This window comes from Ruditapes philippinarum, unplaced genomic scaffold (genome assembly GCF_026571515.1).
Source record: "Ruditapes philippinarum isolate M1 unplaced genomic scaffold, ASM2657151v2 ctg303_1_1_1_1, whole genome shotgun sequence".
In the NCBI taxonomy this organism is placed as follows: domain Eukaryota; kingdom Metazoa; phylum Mollusca; class Bivalvia; order Venerida; family Veneridae; genus Ruditapes; species Ruditapes philippinarum.
This window is the reverse complement of record NW_026851603.1, coordinates 191,637-210,656: the sequence shown is the minus strand read 5'-3', so window position 1 is coordinate 210,656 and position 19,020 is coordinate 191,637. Positions and strand designations below refer to the sequence as shown.

General features: G+C 31.1%; 1 protein-coding gene across 1 annotated transcript; it reads right to left on the bottom strand.

The window, feature by feature from the left end:
- Positions 1-1,939: 1,939 nt before the first annotated feature.
- LOC132757995 (synaptogenesis protein syg-2-like) lies at positions 1,940-15,555 on the bottom strand (the record flags this gene model as incomplete). Its single annotated transcript, XM_060749540.1, has 12 exons — positions 15,123-15,555; positions 12,330-12,620; positions 11,793-12,083; positions 11,207-11,497; positions 10,591-10,896; positions 10,166-10,444; positions 9,388-9,681; positions 5,872-6,174; positions 5,391-5,687; positions 4,977-5,033; positions 3,619-3,845; positions 1,940-2,065 (listed from the first exon to the last, which is right to left on the bottom strand). Coding segments are annotated over exons 3-12 (2,328 nt in total), but the record flags the coding sequence as incomplete, so codon positions are not given.
- Between the last annotated feature and the right edge of the window lie 3,465 nt (positions 15,556-19,020).

Here is a 19,020-nt window from a genome sequence, read left to right as displayed (position 1 = left end):
TGTATAATTCTAATCGGTTATATTTTATGTACGGGAACTACTTCACTTCATACAAAATAATGTATAATTTCGGTAACTGAGGATTATTCTATGTTTAGAACATAATGGAATTTCTATTATTTGTGTGACGAGCCGAATATTGATGTGTAACAATAATTAAATATTCAAATTTATGGTGAGTGTGCGTAATTAAAAATAATTTTTAAGTCACTACGAATTTTGCATGGGAACTGCTCGCATGCCAGTAGGCATTTAATGTTGCTTAGTAATAATATTAGCATATTAATACATATTAAGCGCATGTCAATAAATTTCAATTTTAAGTGATATGAAAAATATTTTCTGTCGCGCTGTCTTAGTAAATCCAATATCTTTACATTTAACACATGATTCACAAATTCTTGGAGTCCCACACTTGACTTCTCCCCATCTTGCACTAATGGAGGTGCATGAATTTGACTGGTTTCCTTATTTTTCTCATTTTTTCCTCTCGATTACAGTTTCAGACCCAAAATAAAAGTGCATTCTTAATATTTATATAGACAGATATATTGTAATGCCCTAGAAATTTTACCTTTTTGTGTTTTCACTGGATTTCAGTATTTGTTTATTTCTACTTTCACTTTCGTTTTGAGAAGCTTTTACTGGCGACAACACAGTAAATCATGCGGTGTCCTAATAAAACATACAGGACATCAACTTAAATCTACGTATTGTGCCAGCAATTTAATCCTTCCTGATTCTGATAGCTTTCCCTTTCCGTGGTAGAATCCTGTGTTTTTAATCTGTTTTCGTGACTTCTGTCAAAATAGTTAATTCCTTTTATTTTACACTCAAGATTTTAATGTTCGATTGTTTATGATGCAGCCTCACTTAATATATAGATTTGTCTCATAAATCCATCTGAATTTAATTGTTAACACTGTATATTTATGATAATTTGCAATGCACTTTTCCATGCCGCCATGTTGGACTATTACGTAGAGGTTACGTAGTTAATGCAAGGGATGGTTCTTTATCCGATTGCGCATAAAAAGGAAAACGTCTAATTATTTTGCTTTCGATATTAGCGCATGATAGCTTATATTCTTAAAAATCATTTGTTGAGGCTGTGACAAAAATTAATTTTGGTGCTAGGTTGAGTGCATTTCAGCTCTAACATAAACTCGTTTAAAATACATTTCTAGCTATCATTTAATCCAAATTAATCGCTAAACGATCTACATGTAGCTAAAGTTGTTAAAAAAAAAAACTTAATATTGGATTTACGATATTTTAATTTAAAGGTTTAGAAACGTTTTTCATTTTGCCGTGCGTTTTAGCGTCCGTATATCGTTTTTAGCGTATTCGTTTAGCATATATCGTTTTGCGTGCGTCTGCGTATTTCGTTTCGTATAGCGTGTGTATAACGTTCGTTCGTATAGCGTGTAACGTGCGTGCGTTTTTTCCAGAGCGTGCGTTTTGCGTGTAAACTGAAACGTTCACCCTAGTGTATATTATGATGTCTCTTTGAATTTAAAATGTAAAAAAATGGAAAAATGCATAATTTAAATGACAATAAGTGTCACGACTTAAAATTCGGATTATTAAGTATATTTGCCATATATTTTCCAGAGCTATAGAATTATAAAATCTAAAATTGTTTGAAGTATCTGTATTTATAATTTAAATTTATCAAAAGTTTGTAAATTAAATCATATTTGTAAATGACAAGTAAAGAAGACAATCGATATTGAATTTCAAAATTCTGTGATAAATTTGTAAACGGGAAAGAAACTTTAATCTTTTTCATTATAAATATTAATAATAATTGAAGTATTACCGTGAAATAGATATATTCATCATCACATTGACTTACACTTGTAGCATTTATCTTTTACAATATAATAAATGATAAATCGTAATAAAAGTGTTTGATTCAAATGCTATTCGATAGTACCTTTAAAACCGTAAATGTTCTAACTGTATACTCTGCAAAAACTTCAGTAGTTTTACTTGTCACGGTAACTTGGCCATATTGACATAAAGAAGCCTCATTTGGCCAGTACTGCTCACATTTCATTCCCTATAAATCAAGATTATAATATGTATTAATATAATATTAAAGGGCAATCCAATTTTCTGGCACTAACGTTTATATTATCTTTGAAAACATATGGGTGCTTTTTATCTTTGCATCTGTATATTTTATTTTATTGCAAAAATGAAAATAGTTAGTTTTGCATATTCAACATTCACATTTAAATATAAAAAACCTGTATATAGTAACTTACCGAATGTTCACGTAAGTTTGTTAGCATCACAATCAAATCAGATTTTTCGTGCCAAATCATTTGCCAAAAGGTTTCAAAGTCGTTTGTTGTTTTTGAAGTCGGCCCTTAATCACAGTAATTAAAAGTTTTGAACATAAGTATACATACAAACTGTTCCTTTTAGACTAATTGAAAAATACTAAACATTTAAACAAATCAAGTTACATATGACAAAAGTTATGAAGCATAACTAATCAATAAAATATTTTGCCTTTATTTGATTGCTTAAATACTTAATTATCTTATTACAATAGCTTAAAAGTATTTTGTCATAAATCATTCAACTGAAATACCTAGTGATGCTATGTATCTTCTACTTTGTCTGTACCCCTGCAATTAAGAAATTTTTTAATACATACATGTACTTGTAAGTTTATCGTGAAAAATTTAAACCGCGGATACTATTGAAATACAAATTGGCATCTTATCATTTCAGAATGCTTATCAAATTAAATGCTACTTACATCAATGTAGCATGCATTAATGAAAAAAGCAGCGTTCCCATGAATTTTTACCCTAGAATGGTCGTCTGAAACGAAATTGTAAAATAAATAAATACATCTGATAATACATCATTAACAATTAAACTCTTTTAACACAAGGTAAATAACTATTTTATAATACACAAAGAATCATATCTTAATCTCTTATATATTTCCAAACACTAAATGAAATAATTGTAATAAACGTATGCTTACATGGGTAAATTCCATTGTATCTATTAAGAGCAATGTTCTCAGGCTTTCTGGCAAAAGTGCATGGTTTTTGTAGCCCTGTTGGTAGTTTCTATAAATTCATGCATTCATTGAAATTAAAATGAAAATAGTAAAGACTTCAAAATGAGTCGTAAAATTGTTGCATATTTTTAAAGTAACTGTTTAAAACTATTATCTTTAAAAAACATATAAAACAATATACTTAGTAAAATTTCAAATTAACGTTAAATCTACATGTAATTTTAATTTCAATTTTGTCAGTTAAAGTGTTTTATTTATTTTCAATTTATTTATTTATTCATTTGTATCTTTACATTTTTTATGATAAACGGTTAATGAAAATCTATTGATGTATCCGTTGAACAATTACATATTTTTGACACAGACATTCATTTAGGAACACCAAGACGTATTAAATCATGATGTTGATAATGTTTGTATTCCCTGGCGAGGCCAGATATCTGTGGCAGTTGGCTTTGGACATTGAGTCGAATGACCTTTTGTTACTAACCACTGATTCTAAGATCAGATTAGGATTAGATTTAAAAGAAGATCATTCGAGCATAAACTTGTTTAACAGACAAACCTACCTGCTGGTACTCAATTTCAAATGTATCTTTGCGCCCACAGACATAAGCGTACAACTCCGACACTCCAATTCTATCTATTTGTTCAATAATTTCAGGAGAATTTGAGTATTCAGTGATTTCACTAAATATATTTGGAACATCATCAACCTCTTGAAGATCTTCGAAGGTTGTTTCTTTCTCATGTTTTGTCACACTTGTTCTTTTTTTCTTCTTAGAAACCGAGTTTCCTTAACCACAGTAACAAATGCCAATGTTAGATAAATAATATTGAAAAATATAGAATTCCTTTCCATTTCATGACGTCCATAACTATTTTATTTTCAAGATGAATATATCTATCATCGAGATCAATTTGACCTTTCTTCATACTTGAGATCAATTTGACCTTTCTTCATACTTATTTTAATGATGTTATGAAAACCAGAACATATCTCCATCTACATTAAATGTTCAACAACATGTGTTTTCTAGTCTTGGTATCAACTAACCATTTTGTCTTTTTAACTTGCCTATGAGTCATAAAATGTATATAATGATAATATGGTAAGATGTATACTTACCAATAAACGGGACATTTTGATATAATCCATCTGTTTGTTTTTTATTCCTTAAATACATAAATTGATTATTAGATTTATTTGTTTATGAAATTAGGTCACCATACAAATTCTATTTCATTTTTGACCCCCTTTATTCTGATTCATATATAACAGTTACAAAAGGTTTCCCTCTTGCTATTCAAAAACAATGTATCATATTACGCATTTCTCTATGCCCCTAATGCTTTAATGACCGTAGTCTGTAGCTTTTAAGACTTATACGGACATTTTCTCATTGCTTCAGAAATGCCTGAAAATCTGAATGTATGGTCGTGGATATATAATTTATCATTTAAAACACATGTACATTCGTTTCTCATTGGAACTATGCTTTTTGTTCTTAAGTTTATAAATGCTAACAGATCATGTAAATCTACCGTATTTTGCATTACGAACGCATCGCCATTGTATGAACTAACACGATAATCTATAAAATTACCATGTTGGTATGTTTTTAATCTTGCAAGGTACATTATCACTGAAGATATTACTTAAAAATAAAAGAATGAACTTTAATGATTCACACTGAATCAGTAATCCAATGAAGAAAAATTATGAATACATAATTATAAAGTATAAATGCAATGAACATATATATGCAAAATAGTTAATACACAATAGTTTAATCCATACACTTTTAGCGAAACAATTAATACGGAACAACATCCTATGAATTAATTGATTCTTATTACCTTCTTTTTAAGAAAAAAACAGCCAAAAGCACGCTCACAATTATAACCACAGCAACACCTGAAATACTTCCACCTATAATGCCAACATTATCTGATGATTGTGAGTCTGCTGTTTTAAGGTTCACTGAAATATATACAGAATTAAACCAAGGAATACATAGGTAACACTGCATACAAATCATACAAGTTTTAGCAAATGCTTAGCTTTACAATTGTTGTCGTGTATTTTATGTCAGCAACAGCATTTTGTTTGTATAACTTTATCATAAACGTATACCGTTTGTTTGTCTAGAAATAAAAGCTTAAGAATTGAACTTTGCTTTGCTGTAACCTTTTTCATTTCAGGTCTTATTGTTTGATACCTAAAGTGTTTAAAAATCGAAAATACAAACGACCAAACAAATATCATCATTTTGTAAACGTATTCCAATTTTAAGTATTGTGTATTAGAAATAAGCAAATATATATATCATCGACTTACTTTTAGTTGTGATCTGAAGCTTCTTGGTATAGGGGGAGTTCCCTTTTTTATTCATTGAAAACATTGCAATATTATACACTTTCGAACTCAACAAGCCAGTTAAGGTATAGTTCATTTCCTGTTCATTTGTATTCTGAACTTGAACACTATTCCACTTCTCCTCCTGATTGTACTGATATAACAAAATGAAAGTCTGTGGAAAGCCACCATCAAAACCTGGAGTCCAAACCAATGTTACTGACGATTTAGTGATTGACCCGGATTTGTACGTTAAATTTATAGGCACATCTGGCTTATCTGTGAAAAGACACTTAGAATAAATATTTTTTAAAGTCAGTAGATAATTATTAATTATAATATATCCACGTTTTTTATTTAACAAAACTATGCATGTATAATTTTCATAATGACATTACTCATAGACAATTAAAACTACCAGTTAATTTTTGAAAATTTATATGAATTCAGAAATATAGTTTACCTTCTGCTTGCAACATATAGTGATGAATATACTCTCCTATTGTGTTTGAAACTTTGACGCTATATTCTCCAAAATCCATTTGTGTAATGTTTCTAACAGAAAGGCTAGAATTCAATCCAATTGAAATTATTTCAAATTTTTCATCATTTCTCTCGATTGAAATATTTTTGTGAAGCCACATAAATTCTGTTTTCTTTTCTTCATCCAAGTATTCATAGGCAACAAAATTCAAAGTCTTGTTTGTAAATTGAGCAGCTGCGATCTTATTAGGAAATATGCTATCACGTGACGGTCGTGGTGAACCTGAAATTTGTAAAATATATTTTAATAGAAATAATTCACAACCATATTAAAGCAGGAAGAATACAACGAAAAAGATTTGCACAAGAAACATCGCACGAGTTGTAGTGTAAGGAAAACATTAAACCGTGACCCTACTGATCAATCCTTCATCACTTCTACATCCACATTTACATGATCACCAAAGTGAATGGACCATCCGATATATTTACCTACTAAAATACAGATTATTCTTTAGCTGATAAAGAATGTACATGTACAATGATGTATAAGCAAAAAGGAAAAAAATATATATAAGCTTGTTATGAAGAAAATGTCGAACAGTTATGAGCGCTGTGGCGTCGTTATTGTCATCGTCATCAATCGTAAACTTTAGTGTAGCCCATTACCGAATTAATTTCAAAGGTAACAATATGAGACTTGGAATACTTGTTATCATGACAAAAACAGTTGTAAGACATGGGATATTATTATAAAAGCTATATTTTAGAGTAATGTCCCCTTTTAATGTTTTTTGTCAAAATTACCTATTACGTTCTAGAATGAATTCAAAACAATAAAAGAATAAAAGACATCAACATGAAATTCTGAAGACTTGTTAATCTTGCCAAATTATAAGCCGATGGTATGGTGGCTGATTAGTGTCATTTCGTGTTATCGTCACGCCACCCCGCCAAGCAAAATGTTCACAATTAACAAGTTGAAATGGCGGGGCACGGAGCAAAAAACACTAATAAGCGGGGCGAGACTAGATAAATAAAACGGGCGCGTAGCGAGATTTCAGAAATTAAACGGTGGGCGCGGAGCAAAAATGAGCTTATTTGCGGCGGGCGCAAGACGATTTTAAATAAATCAAAACGTCTGCCCGCGGATCCAGAGCGAGTTTTTATAAATGAAATGGCGGGGCGCGGAGCGAAAAACCCTCATAAGCGGGAGTGTGAAGTTGGATAAATAATATGTCGCCATTCGCCCCGGTAAATAGCATGCTTTTGCTCCGCGCCCCCGCCACTTATCTTGTTAATTCTCAACTTTTCTCTTTGCGGAGTCGCGGGCGTAAACACAATGGCAAAAATCAAACACCATACAAGTGGACCTTTGCTAAAAGTTATACATTTATTAGTAGTAATAATAATATGATGCCTCTTTTTAACTTAATATTTATGTAAAAACTGCTTAAAATTCAAAAGATTTCAACACTTAACTGTGATTAGGCGCAGTTGAAAACATTGTGGATTCACCTAAAATCAATATTTTAAGAGTTGTGTCCCTTTATATTTATTTTTTGTGAACATTGCTTATTAAGTAGAATTTTTTTTTTTTAAAAAACCCTGAAAAATTTGTCATTTCATGCAAGGCACAGTTTTTTTGTTTTTTTTTTCTAAAATTGGTACATGTTTACTAAAGAAATGTTCACCACAAGCATATAAATAATCAGCAAAATAGAAAAATGTTCTCTATTATACACTATATGTATGATATTGGAACACAGTTGCATGTAAATAGTTTTGCCATTGCCGTATATAAAATAACCACTTTACTGAAAATCACTCTGCATAGAAAACGGGTTTAACAGTTATAATGCAAAAGAAAATTACTGATCAGAATTGAATGTTCGCATTAAATAAGAATATTAAACATATTGCTATTTAGCGCGTAGACAATTTAATTCTGTTTCAAAAAAACTTATACATTATTCCATAGAGTGATCTAGAGAACTGCCTTAGCGACCCCCTGATTTCAACGACTCCCTGTCTTATCCGACCTTGTTTCAGTTTCCCAACGTATTTTCCTATATAAATGGTCTGAATTAAACGACTCCCTGTCATATGTGACAAGCGACCCTAATTGTCTGGTCCTAATGCAATTTTTTGTCTGATTTAAACGGCTTTCACACCTTTTAATTGTCCGTTAATCAGATAAATAATACCTGTTTCAACACCCAGAGGGCCAAAATAATTAAGTGTAGCAAACAAACTCTACACACCTCTGCTTTAATTACACAGTTAACATGTATACAGGTATCGAGTGACTAACGTCTGTTCCCTACTGCCAAATATAGTAAGCATGATGCAATCGATGTGTTTGTAATGTACATAATGACCTGATTAAACTGGATTAAGACTTGTGTCAGATTTTTTTTTAAATTATAGAGTGCCAACGGAAGATTTTTTTAGGCAGCATTTTTTAATTTTATCTTTCTATGGCTTCATAATTAATACGGAAAAAATATTGATACCAAGCCAGAAAAAGCTTTGGATATGGATATGTTTAACTTTTACAAGTATGATATTTATTTCAAAGATTTGAATGCATCAAATTCCAGTTTATTTTATACCATAAAAATTCAATATAAATCTTAATACAAAAAAAAATAAAATTGAATTTTATATGAAATACATGCAACTATTTTTGTTTTACATGGATTCTTATTTTATTTACATCAAACATTTTAAGAATACCTATGTTTATTTGGAATTGGTTTAATATTATTCCTTCACACAGTTATATGTATGTTAAGTCACAATGGTATATAGACAGATAGATGGTATTTAATTTTTTTTTTTTGAGACTGTATTTAAAAGTTCCCTGTCATATGTGACCTTTTTCTAAAAATCTCTTGTAAAGTCACATATGACAGTCTCGACTGTATCAGATAAAACATGAATATCTTATATAGAAATAGAACACATCACAAAATGCCACACGCACGGACCATAATATATACGGACTGACTTTGAATAAACAGTTTACAGCAAGCAGAAAAAAACTTGTTTTTCTGGATACATTCAATTTCTCGATACTAGCTGATTTGGTTTAAGTTTAAAAATTTAGAGAAATGCAAACCAGATTTTTTTCTTAATAAAACAGCGATCGCACAAAACATTAAAAAAATACAAAATTTACAGATTCATTAAAGAACGAACATGTTACATAGGATGGAACTTGTTAGATAGAAAGATAGGAAAATGTTAAATGTATAACCGATACGTGACACATCCTTTTACTTGCAGGTATACAATCTAAAAGTTAAGTTATAGTATCCTTTTTCTACGGCGTACTGGGAAATTTAAAATATAAAGCACAATATAATATTGATAGCTCATTTGTTGACCAAGCTTTGAAAGAAACAAGTATTTTTTATCGTTTAAGCCAATGGTAAATGCATAAAGAAATACTAAACGAGAGAAAGTTATATGCAAAGCAGGTTAAACTTACATTTGACAATCATTGTCAGTTCTGATACTGATGGTTTATCTTTTGTGTAGTTGTTTCTGCCTTCACATTTATATTTGCCTGCGTTTTCGAACGAAGCATTATTAATGCTGTAAAGCAGCACATTTCTGTTTTTTACTGTCCATATCCTCTTGCCATGTGTATTGTATATAGATAAAATCGAGACTGGGTTAGCTTCTGCTGTACATTCTAATGAAACTTCATCTCTTTGGTTAACAATAAAAGTTCCACTTGACTTGTCTTTAACAACAGTAAAATGTTTAATTTCTGACGAAACTGAAACATATTATTATAAATCAAGATAAAAAAAATATTTATTGCCCCTTACAAAGTTTTAATACATTTTCGCTTATTAATTGACAAAGTACACACCACGGTAGAAAAATCGAAAGTTGTGCCGAAAGTTTACTTTGAATAAAAAATACGTAAAATGAAATATTAAATGTTCAGTCTTTAGATTAAACATTGATAGTAAGGAGAAAATACATTTTTACTTTTTTCTGATGAATGGAAAAGTCAAGTATGCTTATGTGTTATACAGTTTCAAATGTGATTTCAATAAAACGACTAATTATTCTGCGAACGTGTAAGCAATCAGGTCTGGTTATAAGTGTTTTATAAAGACGTACGTCTTGGTAAATAAGAGCCTAAAAAGTTCACATAATACGCGTGCGTTATTCACGCTCTTCCTATAAACAAATAATAACATTGAGTGATTGATATGATAGTGATTTGGACTATAATAACACAGAATACTTACAAAAAACATTTAGATGTATTGTTTTGCTTCTTATAGTCAATGTTTCGTCACCAATTGTTGGGATGATTGTACTTCGTAAAGTGCATGTATAATTTGTATCGTCTGCTCTAGAAACATTAGTTATAATCAGTTGACTATTCTTCCAATTCTTGTCATCACTTATTCTAGTCCATGACACACTTTCTTTAGTTGGGTTTCCCTTCTGAACTTGACATGTTTCATTTAGGTCTGAACCTTCATGAATACTTATGTCTTCTAGTGATGAAATGGTTGATGGATCTGCAACCGTGTTTTAAAAGAAGTTAAGGTAGTTAAATTAAAAATATGCGGGCTCAAACATAACTATGCTAGAAATATTTGCATTTCTCCACATTGCATTATTGCAAATATCTACAATTAAATTATATATATAAGTCCATACGTACACAATATGTCGAGAGATATGCTGGAAACGTTCAACCCATGTTCAGTGTCACCAAAACTGCGTTCCATCACGTTATTCACATTACATGTGTACTTCCCGGCATCCTTTCGAATGATATTAGCAAATTGCCGTATATTTTCATGTATTTGAGCATTGTGGCTAGTCCAAGTGTAATTTGGAACAGGTTTTCCATCAGAAAAACAGGTCATATTGATGTTGTCTGTTTCTTTTAGTTGTATAGTCGCTGATGTGACGTTTACTTGTCTCGTTCCGTTCGAAATCGTGAACTTAGGAATATGTGGCGGATCTATAAATATAATGATCAACATTAACAATAGCAGTATGGCAGTACAATCGTTTTGAGCAACACATCTTATATGCATATCAGAAAAACGAACACTAAAATTTACAATAATTTATTTCTTTTACTCAGTATATTTAAGATAAATCTTAACGCTATAAATAGAAGAAATACAAGACGGTTTTTACTCACGCGTAAATATTTCAAATATATAGACCACTTTTATAATACAAGTGTACGGTTACAAGTTACTATTTGAAATTCTGTTCCAACCAGTTCTTAAATTCATGTTTTATGGTACTAAAGATATACATACAAAGAACCCTGATAAAAAATGACGCAGATGTCGATCCTGTTCGACGTTCACCGACTGTTTCCTCCATTGTGTACATTGCATGGCATGTTTTATTTGTGTCGAAAGTAATTGAAGTTATCTTTAAAATATCGTTGCCTTCATTACTGTCCCACTTGTTTGTAGGTTGTGGATTTCCTGTTGTAAGACAATGTACCGAAAACGAGTCTCCTGCTATAACGTCTATCATGTTTTGAGTACTAACCTTTGTGCCATTGCTATATTCATATTTGAAATAAGGCTTCCCAGGTGGATCTGATAAAACATGACATTTTATATTATTGACATTCTATTTCCCCGCGTGTGCACTTACTTTTTTTAAATTTGAATACTACAAGAATGTTAGATAGCTGCGTTCATTTTTACAAATCTATTCTATAATTGAATAACCAAAATTTGTATATCTGAGATAATAAAGTCTTACAGGAATTAAATTAATTGAGAATAATTAACATTTTTTTAAAAAGTAACGATAATAATAAATATTTAATGACAGTCATCTCTAAAGTAAAAAATGAAAGGATATCGTGAGTTAATAAGTGATACATACACAGCACCTTTATTGTAACACCAGATTCATTACGTCCATCTACGTATGTACCATTTTGTCTAACCATTCGATTTGTTGCAATGCATTTATACTTCCTGTCTTTTGTGTCATTAATTGTGACATTTAGTATTTGTATTGTTCTTTGCATGTCGGCAGGACCTGTCCATGAGTAGGTTGGGTGTGGTTTGCTTTTACTTTCGCATTTAACGTAGACGGTGTTGTTCAGTATAACGTTAATAACATTTGAAACGTCTGTATCGTTGATTGTTAATGTTGGTTTACTTGGAGAGTCTTAAAAGATGTCAAAATATTTCATAAAGCTAATTATTGGCATCTATCATATAAGTCATATTGAAAAAAAGTAATCTAAAAGTACATTTTGCATTATCAAAAACAATTTATACTATTATCACTTTAAAGCAGGAGACATGACTTAAGACCGTGTGGTTACTAACGAAAGTCCAAATTTTACAAAATTTTACAAAATAATGATACAGTATGTTATTTGTTCAAAATATTATGAGAATAAAATCTTACAAAGAACATCAATCCCTATTGTCGTAGTTTGTGTTGTCCCAGACCAGGAATGATTTGAAATACAAGTACAAGATGATTGATCACGTAAACCTGACCATGTAACAGTGCTGGAAACGTTTTTGTCTTCAATGGTTGTCGATTCCGGTTTATTGTTATAGCACTTCCATGTCAAAATAGCAAGTGGATTCCCGCCATGTGTAGAACAAGACAACTTGCCAATTTCTGATTCTATCAGTGGATACTTTTCGCCGTTCTCGAATCCGAAAATAACAGGAGGCCTGTCCGGGGGGTCTTTGTTTAATTACATATAAATTCAATCATATATTAAATCATTGAAATAAAGGTCTTGAAACAGTTATGAGTTGTTATACATATACGAGGGATGATCAAAAATTAACCGGACTTTGTAGATGATTCCTTACATGTTAAACGCATTTACATAAAAGTACACGGAACATAAATCGGAATCTATCCTCTAAATAATACAAAAAATACCAACAAGAAATATTGACAATTTAAAAAGTTATGCTGTTATTTGCATGTACATGTAAAGCTATGCGGCGCACGTTATAATTTTAAAATCGACGTTAACGACGTCACAAGCGTATTGTCTTAAAGGGAGGAGCTTTTCACTCATTCTCGAGAAGGCCAATACGTGTTCCACCGCCTTTATATATCTCTTTACAAGTCGGTATCATATTGTATTGTAATAGAATGAATGATGATAAAGAGCTCCTGTAATGACGCAAACTTCCGTTCTTTCCTTTTGTAACTTGATTGGTGGACAAATCGCACATGCAATGAACTTATTTATATTTTGCATTTATACTATGTTGCTGAATGATAATGTATCTTCCGTGCGAGAAAATTAAAGAATAATACAACTAAGAAAAAAATTGTCATTATTTAAAATAAACAAAACGCATAGCCGATTTTGAACCGTGACTGTTAAATTGTTAACAGAATGAATTTCTCCATAGGAAAAATCTCTACAACGAAAAAAAAATAATTAATACAATTGTAAACTAAGAATGTAATATATGTAATTAATGCATTAACAATAAGAGATCCTTAGCTATAGTTGACTGAACTTGAACCGCCCCGTACCAACTGCCAAACATCGTGTCAATTGACTGTCATTTTTCAACTTCTCGGCGATTGACGTCACCAACGTCGTTGAAAATTTCTCCTTTGTGACGCCCCTTTACTTGTTTTCAATTTCTCTATTACCCTTTCGTAATCATTTATGCTAATCAAAAACTATGCTGTGGCTTCCTGGAACTTTTTCCTAGTTAGCCCAATCATTTTTTTACGTTCTAAACAGTTTGTCGCCTTATTTTTGACAAACTATTCTTATTGACCGATTTTCGAGACGTTCTGGCGACAAAGTTTTAACGCAAATATTTCTATAACATGTGAAGTTTGAATTATGATTGCAAATATAAATATAGTTTGAATGAAGTCATATTTTCTGACAACGTCGAGGATATAGCTCATGACGTGTTGGCAGACTTTGAAATCTAAATGTGCCATATTGTAAAACATATGCATCATATAGCGCCTGATGTCAGCGTAAATTTACGCACTGCGCCGGGTTTGCGTTACCATGGTTTTTAAATTCGCTGTTACGGACAAGCTGTTTGAGTTATCATATTAGATATAGCATCAATTTTCAGGTATTGTTTTCCGATTTAGTGTGATATATAACAATAAGTGTTAGGTTGAAAATTCTCGAATTGACAGTCACAGTCCGGTTTAACTTTGATCATCTCTCGTACCATTAAAAATAACAGGTAAGTGACGGCATTAATGTCGCTCAACTGACTGTGAAGGCTCCATATGACAAGGAACAATTAGTATTCATACATATTGATGAAACAGGTATAACGTCAAAATTAAGGTCATCTGATACAAATGCAACAGTGTTTAAAACAGGAATGATAAACTAAAAAATGATAAAAAAAACAAGTCATCGGTTACTTTGGAAAATTAATGGTTACACTAGTTAAACTTACAATATATAATTTGGAAGTCATTAGTTGATTAGGGTTGGCGATTGCAGCTATTGATGACAAAATCGTGTCTATGGAAGTCATTGATTACTTTGGAGAGTCATTGTTTGCTATCGGAAGTACTACTTGCTATGCATAGTCCCTTGTTGCCATGCAAGACAATGGCTTGTTTATATGTACTTCAAGCAGCTTTCGAAAATCAGTTGTTGCTGTCGAAGTCACTGGTAGCTAGGAATAGTCAATTGACTTGTTGAAATAGAAGCTACTAGTTGCTATTGCAAGTTTCAAGTTGCTTTGTAAGCCACTGACATTTTGTGGTTACCAAAGGGTGTTATTGAAGTTTCTATTTGCTATGACAAGGAATGGTTGCAATGAATTGCACTAGTTGCGTAGAAATTGAATGATTTTTGAAAGTCAGTGGTTATTCCCGGAAGTAAATGGTTGCGTAGGAAATGACTATTGAAACCAGTAGTAAAGTAGAAGAAGCAATTGATAAGTTATGAAACCCAGTGGTTGCTATGGAAATTCAATGGTTGCTAAGGGAATCACTGTTTGCTATTGCAAATCAATGGTTGCTATGGAAATCACTTTTTCTTGTATACAGTCAATGGTGGCCTATTTGGTTTTGTCATTCTTAAAACCAAAATATTTTATCATAGTCGCTATCCATTACAAATAAATAAACTTCATAAAGATATTTCTCCACGCTCATGTTTAGGTGTAAGCTATATTCCTATCATATCAATAACACCGCAGAGAATAAATTCAAAAAGAGACTCACATGCAATATTTAACGTCAATCCTTTGCTCTGAAGGGTGCGGGTTTCGTTGTTTGTCCACGCTTCACAATGCAGCACCCATTCGTTTATTGATCTATTTGGATAAATTTGTAAGGTACTTTCAACAGATACAAGTCCAGCTCCGCTAGAAATAATCTGTATTGATGAATTGATAGTAATTTTATGTTTAACTTTATTGTTAGCTTCATAAAGAAACCAGCTTGCATTAGGTTGTGGTCGACTAGGTGATGTCTTACACTTGATTGTTTGTCGAGAATGCTCTTTAATGAAACTAGAACTTGGTCCAACCAAATGCAGCGACACGTTTACAACAGGAACTAAAATAGATACAAATTTACAATTACGGATTCATACAAGTAAATCAATCAACTATACATACAACTAAGCCAATTTCGCTTGACAAATTGTACTAGAACTATGTCTAAAAGTGATAAATGCTCCCGAAAAACAACTTTTGTTTCTTAAACAAAAGGCACTTCAAGCCGGGTCACAATTTTGGAGCACCAAATGCAAAAACAGACATTTGAATCATTTCTAGAGGCTGTTATTGTGAATGTCTTTTCGGTCCAAACCGAATCATCAATAATAAAGCACAATTCATTAAGGAAACGAGATCTAGAAAATCATTTCATATTTACAGCATATTCACTAAAGGCAGTATAATTATGTTGTTCCACAAATTATAAAAAAACAACATTTGCATGTTTATTGAGGGTCAAAGATAAGGACAGGTAAAAGTCATACACATTACGGTTATGTCCTATTTTGTGTTTTGTCAAATTGATTACAAAGATAATGCCAGAAAAAAGAACATTAAATAATTTTTGTATTGAGAGTTCAATGTCATTTGAAGGTCACAACCCCTACTTGAATTTCTCAACCTGACTGTTTTATCACAGATGGCAAAATATGATTCGAATATATTGACACAAGTATAAAAACAATGTTTTGCAGAACTATCGAGGGACCCCATATAAAACGTACCTTAAAGTTTTTAAATTAAGACATTTAAAACTAGCTTTTGTGTCATTTTTTAACGTTTAGATATTAAATTTTAATCGAAAAATCGTTGAAATCTATCTTACCACATCAAACAAGCGCGTTTTTTTTACCTTTTCTTAACAGATTGTAAATTTCAAGTTTACCGTTAGCTATCGTCTGTGTATAGTTCAGAGAAAAAAATGAAGAATAAGAAAATCCCACAGGCGTGATAAATTGATTAAAAAGAACCGAGTCCGGTTTCTAAAAGACTAAAAATAATTAAACCTCGCCAAAATAGGCAATATAAACATGCCTGTTGAACAGGTAATAGTTTACAAAGTTGTATATAATGATTTCCGATAGATTGGTGCGTGAACATACAATTTTGGGTCAGAACCTGATTAAATCTTTCCCGGCCCTTGTTCATTTCCAAGAACACGAGTGGCACATCTCTCTCAGTCATACATTTGCTTGGTTTAATTCAAAATCCACATCAATACCATTTCATTATTTATTCTCAATTCAGTACCTGAAACTGGAAGGTCAATGAAAATTGTCTTGTTTGAAAACGGTTTAAAACAAAATTTATGATTCAGACGGTTATCAGATTCGTGTTTAAACAGTTTTGTTATTCATATGAATATCTTTTGGTCAAAGTCAATAAAACCATATATTTCACAAATTATCAGCTGCTCATCAATTAATTCAAGAGTGGTTTCTAAAAGATCTTTATGACAACTTACACAGACGGATCAAGCCTTCTTACATGGTCAGTGGTGATTATAGTCAATTTGTCCATCAAAACTAACTTTCTTTCCGACCATAAGAATGTTTTTACACAATAGTTTATATTCTTTTACAAGGTATTATAATGATTGTGTGTTTAGATTTCATAAACTGTGTACAGTTTTATATATATATATTAGTTCTGTTCAGAATGATCATATGTTTTTTATGGTTTTATATATACGTATAAATATAACATATAATTATATGTATGTGTTTATAATTATTATCCTAATTAAGATCTATCCTCCGGCACAGGATGGAAAAATAACATATATATAGAAACAATGTTGATTCATGAATTAATTACAACAAGGTGATTCATAAATGCTTCAAGAAATACCAGTTCAATACAGTTTTGGCACTTTTATCCTGTTAATTTGTGTATTATGCGAAACTCTAAAACTTTTAGGGGTAAACTTTTGAATCCTTCAGTTTTTAAATACAATGTACATATTTTCTGATAATTTTCATGGAGGCTATTGCTATTTAAATATCTGTTTTCCTTCTATTGGAAAAAAGGTACAAATTCGATAATTAGCTGAAGTTAAGCCATGGGTTAATTGATAATGTATATTGATTTGTAAAATTCTGGTGATTAAATACAGGTTAAATGATTATGTGGCATTTGTTTACGACAACATTGTGTCACGCCCATTACTGAAAAAATGCCTGTTACTTTTTATTATGATTTGGAATATTTGACTAAAACACATATCATGTTTTTGGCAAATATTTGCCAAATCCAATAGTATATATTTAACTTTAACTACTTACTTAAAGTTAATTTAGGAAAAATGCTACATCAAAAACGCTACAGCAGAAACATTCCAGATCTAATGCTCATTCGCATTAAATAAGGGCCCCATTTGAGACTCTCCGTTCTTATTGCCTTCTCTGAGTATAAATTACGCATTTTCGTTACTTGAATAGAGCATTAAAGTACAAATATGTTTATAGTTCCATCACGATATGCGTATGAAATAAATCGGTCGACACTTGCTAAGGGTTCTCTTTAGTGAAAAACCGTTTTTTTTTTTTTTTTTGTGTGTGTGTTTTTTTTTTTTTTTTGTTATTGTTGAAATTGTTTCCGAAAATTTGTCGGCCAACTACTAATTCATCGTGTTGTTTGATTTCTTATCAAAGTGTATTATTTTATAATAAAATATATACAAAAAGTACGCAAAAACTTCATGTGAACGTCTAAAGTTTATTATTCTTTAAAGATTTCGGCAAATAGAAGAATTATCGACACGTGTATCTATTGTATTACAATCTACCTGCCCTAATTTGCACAATTTTTATGTTTAACTCATATTATTAAGATGATTATAGTGTAATTGTTTGAACAATTCCTTAGAACAAATTCTTTTTCGTCGGATAAAATAATGATAATGTATGTGTAATAAGCAAATCGATTCGTTAATATTTTATAAATTTTATTTCTGGTGTAACTCAATTTTAATATTTTTCACACTTAGTCTAGCAGAAACAAAATTTCTGATAAAGAAACGTAAGGTTCACGGTTACTAATCATTCTGGGCTGATAAATTTTCGTTGGCGAACTGATTTGGATTTTTTAGTCGTGGTCAAATTAAATTGTGACATATTTTTAAATCAAATGATACATCGAACAACTACCACGGTGGGCCATTTATTGTGTTCTTTTTAGCTTCAAATACTAACGTTTTCCTACAAACAAGTTTACTTTTAAAAATGTAGACGATTTGTTTTCGAAAATGAAATAAAAATTCTGTATAGTCAAAGTGTTTTATCATGATTTCAAAGAATATAAGATACAAGTATTTCTTTTCCATCTTGTAATTTATTATATCGGCAATTATTCAGGACAGTAATCTTGTATAAGTAAACGACATGTGATTTGTTTTTGTTGCGTTAATATTTGGATTTCAGCAAAACATATGAGGGTTCAGAATTCATAGGTGAAGCGTATTTTTGGAAGTGTACAATTTGGAGTAAGTTATGTTATATTTGAATTATAATTGAACAAAATTATCAGAATGCCATTCCACCTTCCTATATTCCATCGACTGATTAACTGTCCATTTACAAGATAAATCAATAATGCATTGCTTGATAACTTACAGTAAG